This window comes from Lygodium microphyllum, chromosome 22 (genome assembly GCF_053477565.2).
Source record: "Lygodium microphyllum isolate KBCC chromosome 22, Lygodium_microphyllum_v1.1.10, whole genome shotgun sequence".
Classification (NCBI taxonomy): Eukaryota; Viridiplantae; Streptophyta; class Polypodiopsida; order Schizaeales; family Lygodiaceae; genus Lygodium; species Lygodium microphyllum.
This window is the reverse complement of record NC_141156.1, coordinates 58,320,651-58,329,008: the sequence shown is the minus strand read 5'-3', so window position 1 is coordinate 58,329,008 and position 8,358 is coordinate 58,320,651. Positions and strand designations below refer to the sequence as shown.

Genomic DNA, 8,358 nt, shown 5'->3' with positions numbered 1-8,358 from the left:
TCATTTTGAGATTATCTGTTGAAGATTTTAAGGCTCCATATACTCTTGAAGTATTCCAGATCACATATATAGCCGAGGTCTACTCTTGTTCTTCAATTTTAGTCCATATGTTGGTCATTTTTTTCATTCATTTTCCCATTTGTAAAGCTGTAACAATAGAGTAGTACTATGTTCTATCTATCCTTTTCTAATCTTTCAAGTTTGTTTTTTAGGGCAAAAACTTTTGGGAAGGGATGGATTGTAAGAAGCTGGGAATAAGGATTTAGTGTAAAAATAATATTGATGTTATGCCATGTCACATTAACATTGGTATAAAAGGAGAGAACATGTACTTTTTCATATCTTTTGACACATTAATACAATTACTGTCCTTCTCTCCCATCTTGCTCACAACTTCTATGGCTTCTTTCTCTTTCTTGTCTTTCTCTCTCCAATTATAGTATTTCTCTCTCCTTGTCTCTCTCTTTCTCTCTATTCTTGCAGTCTATATCTCTGTCCTGCAGTCTTCTCTCTCCTCTTTCTCTCTCTCTCTAGTTCTCTCTCTGAAAACCATGAACTTAACCTCATCTAGGTAAAGCAAAAGCAAAACTTCGATGACAAATTTTCACCTTGGCATGTGTGTGTGTGTGTGTGTGTGTGTGTGTGTGTGTTTTTCTTTTAGAAAGTGACTATGCACCTCTATCAAACTAGCACTTTATGAGACATGGAACACTCTCTCTTTTGAAATTGACTATGCACCTCTATCAAAATTTAGCACTTTATGAGACAAGGAACACACAATCACTATTACAACAAGATGGGAAATGCAGGGTCAGAAACATACTATATTGATCAATAACAAGTACTAACAATGTGGAAGTTTGATTCGTCAAAAGTATTGATCAATAACAAGTACTAACAATGTGGTGCCTAGGCAAGCTCTAAGGTACTACATCGTGTCTCCTAGGATTTGCATAATGAATGCATTGGCATCCAAATCAAGCTACATTACCATGTCTTATGCCTTGCTCATGGTTCCACAAGTTAAGTGATAAATAGTGGTCCAAATAATAAAGTTTTGGCCTAGATTGGAAGGGTTTAAGAGATCCTCAAGGATGTTGAGTACATACATTGGTTGTGGTGAATGGACAAAGAAAGGGACTTGTCCTTAGATAGTTTGAGATTTCATTAGGGTATTTTTCTTCTTATGGGGGAGTTTTCATGTAAAAACAAGACAATCCAATGATGTAATGTAAAAGTAACTAAATACTTTTCATTGTGTGAATTGAGCAGACTCACCTTAGAGGTTTTTTGGGCAAGGCCAAAGTATAAGGACAATTATAAATTACAAGAGTAGGTATACATTTTCCTTGATGTAGGTTGTGGGTTTATTTGCCCCTTTTTCTCATTGACAGTAAATTTTTAAAAGGCGATATATTTCTATAATATTATGTGAAAATAGTTATACAATTTTCCATAATATCATGTGGAAATAGCCATGCAATTTTCTTGATGTGAATTGACTTGATTTATGCTACTTGCTTTACCTCAGATGTTTATACAATTTTCCATAATATCATGTGGAAATAACCATGCAATTTTCTTGATGTGAATTGACTTGATTTATGTTACTTGCTTTACCTCAGATGTTTCTTGGCAAGGGCAAAGAAAAGAACTTGCTACAGTTACAGTAAAACATTTTTCTTGATGTGGATAGTAATTATACATTTTTCTTAATGTGAATAAGTGGTGAGTTGATGCCAAATTATAGATGTGGGGATGTGGGTCTACATGTAACAGGAAAAAGACTCTGTTCATTTCTGGATGATGGTGGTTAGATTAGATGACCAAATGTTTGCAATTGTGGTTTCTTAACAGAATGTTTGCAGGTGTGGCTTCTTAGGACTAGATGACCAAGTGCTTGCAGGTGCGGTTTCTTAAGAGAATATTTGCAGGTGTGATGATACAAACAAAAGTGAAATTACTAATCCCTTTATAGTCTCTCATTTTCCTATCAGGGGATTCATAATGATTGCATGTGTTCCTGGACCCTTGTACAGCTTTCAAAATCAAGACAATATGTTGCTAGCTTGGGCTTGGAATTGGTAATTCCTGCTGGTAAGGTTATGCATAAAGTACAGCTTCTTGGCTTGTAGATGTGAGCACTTCAGAAAGGGAAATTGCCAGAAGAATTCCTTATGATACAGAAATCTACATGGAAGGGGTAAAACATGAACATAATGCAGGTCTGTGCTTGCCCATGTTCCGCATGCGATTGGCCCGCACACGAGCTTTTTCCAGGGCTTCTAGTTTATGAGCTTCAACAACTGTCCTGAGTTGCTCTGCTCTCCTGTGAGCAGACTCTAGCTTGTTTGCAATCTTCCCTGACTTATGCAGCCTCAACTTTTGCAGCTTCATCTGCTTGAAAAAACCATGCAAAATGCTTGGACATATTAGACCTGTGCATCTCTGAAAATGCAGGGCATTCTTTCATGAAAACATGGATCAAATGTGACATTAAATTTCATGATTCAATGAAAGCCTCCTGTGTTAATGCATGTTCTTAGATCAAAGCATTCTATGGTAGTGACAGGCATGTATCTTTTACTCCAGTGGTAGGACTGTCCTGTGAATGTATTTCGAAGAGAGAAACATTCTGTGCTCTTAAGGACAGACATGCTCCTGAAAAACAAACTTCTCTGAAAGTGGGCAAGCTTTGTATGAGATCTTGAAAGTCTAGACTGCTGAGAAAAGTGATCCAAACCGATGAAAGCATTGAAGTTCGAATATCCAACCCCGAGACAGGCCCTAATTTCTCGGCATGTGACAGCTAGCATCATGATATCCTTAGTAATATAAGCCCTCTATAAGCTCCACTAGGAGGTTTATGAGCAATAACTGCTACCAAATGTTAGTTGAAATTGGCTAAAGTTTTGAATCTAATGTAAAGAAGATTTTGGAAATTCAAGGTGACTTCAGGTAATGTGAAAACAATGAATGACATAAGCTGTTTCCATGCTGACAGTTTAGAGTTACAAGAGTTGAGCTGGCACATACACATCTTACAATGATACATAGTCGGCTAAAGATCTAGGGAAGTAGAGCAGAGTCTTTAAGATTCAGGAAAAAAAAGCAAACCTCTAGCTTTTTCATCTTAGCTTCGGCTTTCTCCCTTTTGCGCTCCTCCCAAGCTTGGATTTTGTTCTCCTCATGCTTAAATCTGGCCCCAGTACAGGCATCAAGAGATGCTTCAGATCATTATACTTATGATTTATCCACAATAAGAAAACATGATAGGCATTAGAATCTCAACAATCACAGTATCTACATGGTAAAACACTTGCTAGGATATTGTTCTCCTAATGCTTACATATCTACAGGCATCAAGAGACGCTTCAGATCATTGCATACTTATGATTTATCCATAATAAGGAAGCATGGTAGCAGTTAGAATCTCAACATGCACAACATCTCAATGGCAAAAACTGTGCTAGTACTCCTATGAAGCTAGAGTCATTCAATCAAACCTGGCCAACAACTTCATCTTTGTTGCCTCCTCCCACACACTAGCCCTAGCTTCCAGAACATCTTGCCTGAGGTCATCTAAATCAAAATGCCTCAAGCTCTTTCCAATGTTTTGTTCCTCCTCTTCTCTTGAGCTCCAATTGGAATTGAAACTTTGCTCCTTACACAGCATTTGATCCCCTCCAGGAAGTCCTTGCATCTCTGGCTTAGCCTTGTGACAATCTTCCACCTCCACTGGATTCACTCTATGCAGAGAGCTTGGAGACACGGGTGGTTTTGTGGGTATGTTGTGCCATGCAGGAGATAATCCTTTACGAGGGCTGATTGGACAGCTAGAGTTCCGAGAACTCCCCGCAGGAGTCATCTGGGTTCCCATGTCTCTATGGGAAACAGAGGGGGTTATTTCGGTGGCTGCATCTTTCATACTCGATGGATGGCAACTAGATGTCTTAGGCGTTGCAACCTCAAAAAATGTCTGCTTCACCAAGTTACATGCGCTTGTATCTGCAGATTGAAAACAATCAGTGCTTTCACTTGGCATATCATGGGCAAGTTGCATCCTTGTTAATGTATTTATCTTTCCTCAGTAACTATGTATCATGTAAGGGTTAGATGAAAATGCAGGGACAACCCAAATAGTTCCAAAGGCCATTCAACTCTCAGGCATTAAGAAAACTCACTGGTAAAAATCACACCAATCATGTTGTGACATGAACAAGAATGTTCTAAATATATAATGAAAGCAGATTCTATAGAAAATCACATTCCACAAATCAGGGTAGTGTATCCCTCCCCTCCTTTATCACCTAAGAACAGCATGCCTTCACTGCATCAAGTGGACTCTTTGGTATACCAGATGTTAGAACCTAAACTGTCAATCACTATGGATAGTCTGTAGTAGATCATATTGCATAAGCAGTCACCAAGAACACTCATAGAATTCATCAAGTGGGCTCTTTGGTATACCAGATATTAGAACCTAAACTGTCAATCGCTATGGATAATCTGTAGTAGATCATATTGCATAAGCAGTCACCAAGAACACTCATAGAATTGTATGATCAAGAATTGTTGTAGACCAAGTTGTTTGAACAAGCATCACAACAAGGGTGCTGTGTAATCCAATCCCTTCCCTCCCCTTCCCAAGTCAGTCAGATGCTTATGCACTGCTGTCATAAATACTGAGAATCCAAGATCAAGAAAACCAGACCTTGTAGCAATGTTGTTGAAAATTCCATCTGGCTACCACAATCATGGTTGTAACTTTGTAAATTTGGAGCTGTGAACGATCCTATCCTTGACTTTAACTGCATGTTCCCAGTTGTTGAGCATTTATCTATGCGTGCAGTAGCCAAACATGTGACAGGCTCATTGAAATGATCTACAGCTGCACATTTTCCTAATACTAAAGGGTCAACCTGTGACACATTTCTTACATTACACTGCTGTACCATTACTGGATCCAATTCTGCACAAGTTCTTGGAGGTGTTTGGACTCCCGCTGTTTCAGTCTGGGTGATACGGTGTGACTCAGACATTGGCTGAATTCTATCCAAACATGCCTGCACACAATCTACTGTGTTAGCAAGCTTCACAACCTCATCCTTGATAAGGATCTTATCCTGAAAATTCCATCTACCATCAATTTCTGCTTGGTTGCAGTGTGGCTGGACACTCAAAGTACTGAGGTGAATCTTGTCTGATAAAGGTTGAAACAAGTAAGTTTCCTGCTCTGCACTTGCAATGGGAACTGTGTCAGAGCTGCCATTGCTATGGCTGAGTCTAAAAAGGGGTATATTTGGATCTGCACCATAATTACCACCAGGAGGATTAAGCCTCATTGTTAAATTGGACACCCGCCCACCATTTGGAACTTGCTTGTGATATTCCTGCCATTCACTGACACTCGACAGTGTCTCTGCTTTGCTCCACTTGGAGATGATGAATTTCGGCTTGACCTCACCACTGGCAGGCCCACTTTGAAGATCTGCATCTTTGCTTGCTTCAGCTGTGGAAGCCACATATTGCTGCATCAGGGTATTCATCAAGCTGTTGATATCAGAGAGCTGGTTCTGTGGCAACTTCTGAGTACAGCCTATCGCACTTCCTGCAGATGTTGCATTCTTTAGGCAAGCATTCATATGAAAATCGAATGGTTTGTTTGATGCCAAGGAGGGTGTAACAAGGTGATGCCCTGAAAAGGAGTGTTGAGAAGTCCCACTGCAAAACAAGAGGTCCTGATGGATATCCAGCAAGGCAAGGTGAGAGCCTGTTGAAGCAGCCAGTGTTTTATTAGACCAATGATGTATTGATTGGAATACACTCATAACTAGTCTATGCTAATAGCTTCCAAGTGTCCTTAAAAACATCTTACTGCTACATTTCTCATTAAGAGAACTAACCTGAGTTCAACATTTCTGTGTTTAGAGTATCAGAAAAGAGTAACTATTCACTGCAATGCAAATGCTTGCTGTAGTCTACTATTCACGGTGCAATAGAGAAGAAAGGGCATTATACCATGCTTGCTATTGTCTGTGTGGCCTGCAATAAGATCAATGCTGGCAGGGGACTGGAAGGTTCGATTATCCTGCACGGCATTGGATGTGATCACTACATCGGTTCCAATTTGAAAAACAATAAATTATCTTTTGACCCAGCTGCTACCCTTCATAATGTTGTTAATGATTATAAGGCAAGCAGATGACAATCAAAACAGGGGCACCAAAAATTACGACTCTAAGAGGAACTCAAAACCTTAGGAGCATGAGGTGGAAGCAATCTAGATTTGATGCCATCCGGACGCCTGTTGGCATAAGGCTGTTTGTTTGGAGTCTGGGGATTTCCAGATGAACTGCTCTCAGCACTTCCTGAGGATGAAGAGAAATAATTTACTGCTCCAACTGGATCTCTGATGACAGACTTGGGGCCGCGATGCTCTTCACTAGTGGTGGCTTCAAACTTGCAAGGAATTGCTGAGTGCTTTGCAGTAGGATGGCCTACCAGATGTTGCTTCAATGTAGTTGTTGCCGCCATATCAAGTGTCTTGATATCGAAGAAGACACTGCAATTTTCTGGCATACCACATCTACGGCCATGGCCAACAACCTAGCATAAGTAGATAAGACCTTCTCCAATTGGGACATCTGGACCATGCACATGCACTTGCAGGGTCCATAGTCACCCACATAGAATCATATGACTGGTAAGTTAATACACAACAAGATATGCCAGACGTGCATGCCAACGTATCGACAATGTGCTGAACCTGTGTAATGATTGGTGATGCTAATTTTCATAGTTAGGCTGGGAATGCTGTGGCACACATGAAGATGCACCTGCCGTACCCATTGTCCTGCTGCAGAATTGAATTGCACTTCACTTAGTACGTACCAAACCTTCCAGACTCAGAAGGACCCAATTTCATACACAACCCTGATCATCTTAGGTGGATTCTCCACCATGTCCACATCTCGAGCCAAGCATAACGATATAAATACCAATAATCTGGGGAGATGAACTTCCTTCTTACTGTCAAGGGAAACAATGTTAAGCATGAGTTGCTAACAACAATGCTCAAATACAGCTAGCTTTCCAAGTCGAGAAAATAGAGAGGATTGTGTTTGTACCAAAGTCACAACAATTGGATCCTCCATGGTTTCCATTATCAAGGATTCATAAGTACAATCACAGAGGAACCTTCACAATGTAGGCAAGATAGGCCAATCACAGAGAGAGAGAGAGAGAGAGAGAGAGAACCTCCCTTGGTCTATCTGTTGTTTCATCACATTCCTTGTCACTGTAATCCTGCAATGTAATAGAGGACCCTCTCTTGGGCGAGTGGGTCCTTTCTGCAATCATGCAAAGCACAAGCCACATGCAGATGAGGCAAGCACAGATATGAGAGAGAGAGAGAGAGAGATGGCATTGAGTATGCTAATGAGTAGTGTATTAAGGTACTGACAAAATATCTCTGGCTTTTGGATTGATTGTCCTCCCAACGTCTCCCTGCCATGCAAGCTATTCGTGGGACTCACTATTATTACCCTCCCCTGTTCCCCATCATTGGTTCGCATCCTTTGCCCCGAAGTACTCGAGTCACGATTAACGTTGACGTTGATTCCTCTTATCTTTTGACCAGCAAAGTCCTCAGGCTCGTTACAGACCAAATAACACCCACCCAGCCCCTGCCCAGAGTGGTGCATGCAATTTTTGACTGTGCACATGGACACAAAGCTTTTACACACCAAAATGATATATTTTACAAATAAGTTAAAAATAATTTGATTATAATTTTTTAATTAGTTACAAATGCAAACAGTGTGCCCTTGTCCTTCACTTTACAAACTAGGAAAGCTCGACTCTTAGTCCAAAAGTGGGCGCGGAGTTCAACTGTCTAGCAAGTAAACTATAGGTCATATCCTCTATGGTGTGTACAGGACATGTCCTCTCCGGTGTGTATAGGATAGCAAATGCCCAACCCCTAGAGAATTACCTTGATTGGTTAATACTTGCAAAGTGGGAGTCCACCATTTGGTGTTAGCCAGCCTTAACCATGGTTACTTGCCATTGATCTATATTACTCTTACCCTTTGCCACAAAGTACCGCCCTCCAATTGTGATAAATATTGTTGTTAATCTCACTCTATCCTTTGCTTAATCATGGTTACCATCTTAACCTTTGCCAAACAATACTTGACTATGGTTACCATTGAATTGAATCACTCTTATACTTTGCCATATGTTAACTTTGAAGACATTGATGCTAATCATCTATCCTTCTTTTTTAAACATTGCAACCATCAATTGTGATGTTTGTGATTGGCCTGCATCCCAATATTTGCACCTCAAGGAATG

General features: G+C 40.3%; 1 protein-coding gene across 4 annotated transcripts; it reads right to left on the bottom strand.

Annotated features, from left to right (window-relative positions):
- Positions 1-1,459: 1,459 nt before the first annotated feature.
- On the bottom strand, positions 1,460-7,486 carry LOC148017189 (uncharacterized). Of its 4 annotated transcripts, none has more exons than XM_087663132.1 (8): positions 7,131-7,430; positions 6,770-7,032; positions 6,259-6,589; positions 6,022-6,091; positions 4,715-5,773; positions 3,507-4,008; positions 3,118-3,199; positions 1,460-2,397 (listed from the first exon to the last, which is right to left on the bottom strand). In XM_087663132.1, the coding sequence occupies exons 3-8, from the start codon at positions 6,580-6,582 to the stop codon at positions 2,191-2,193; spliced, it is 2,244 nt and encodes a 747-aa protein (XP_087519258.1). In that variant the 5' UTR covers positions 6,583-6,589; positions 6,770-7,032; positions 7,131-7,430; the 3' UTR covers positions 1,460-2,190. The 4 variants fall into 4 exon arrangements, with proteins under 4 accessions (XP_087519258.1, XP_087519259.1, XP_087519256.1 ...); XM_087663133.1 differs by having other exon boundaries at positions 6,849-7,032; XM_087663130.1 differs by adding an exon at positions 7,466-7,486 and having other exon boundaries at positions 1,462-2,397; positions 6,259-7,032; positions 7,131-7,352.
- Positions 7,487-8,358: the final 872 nt, after the last annotated feature.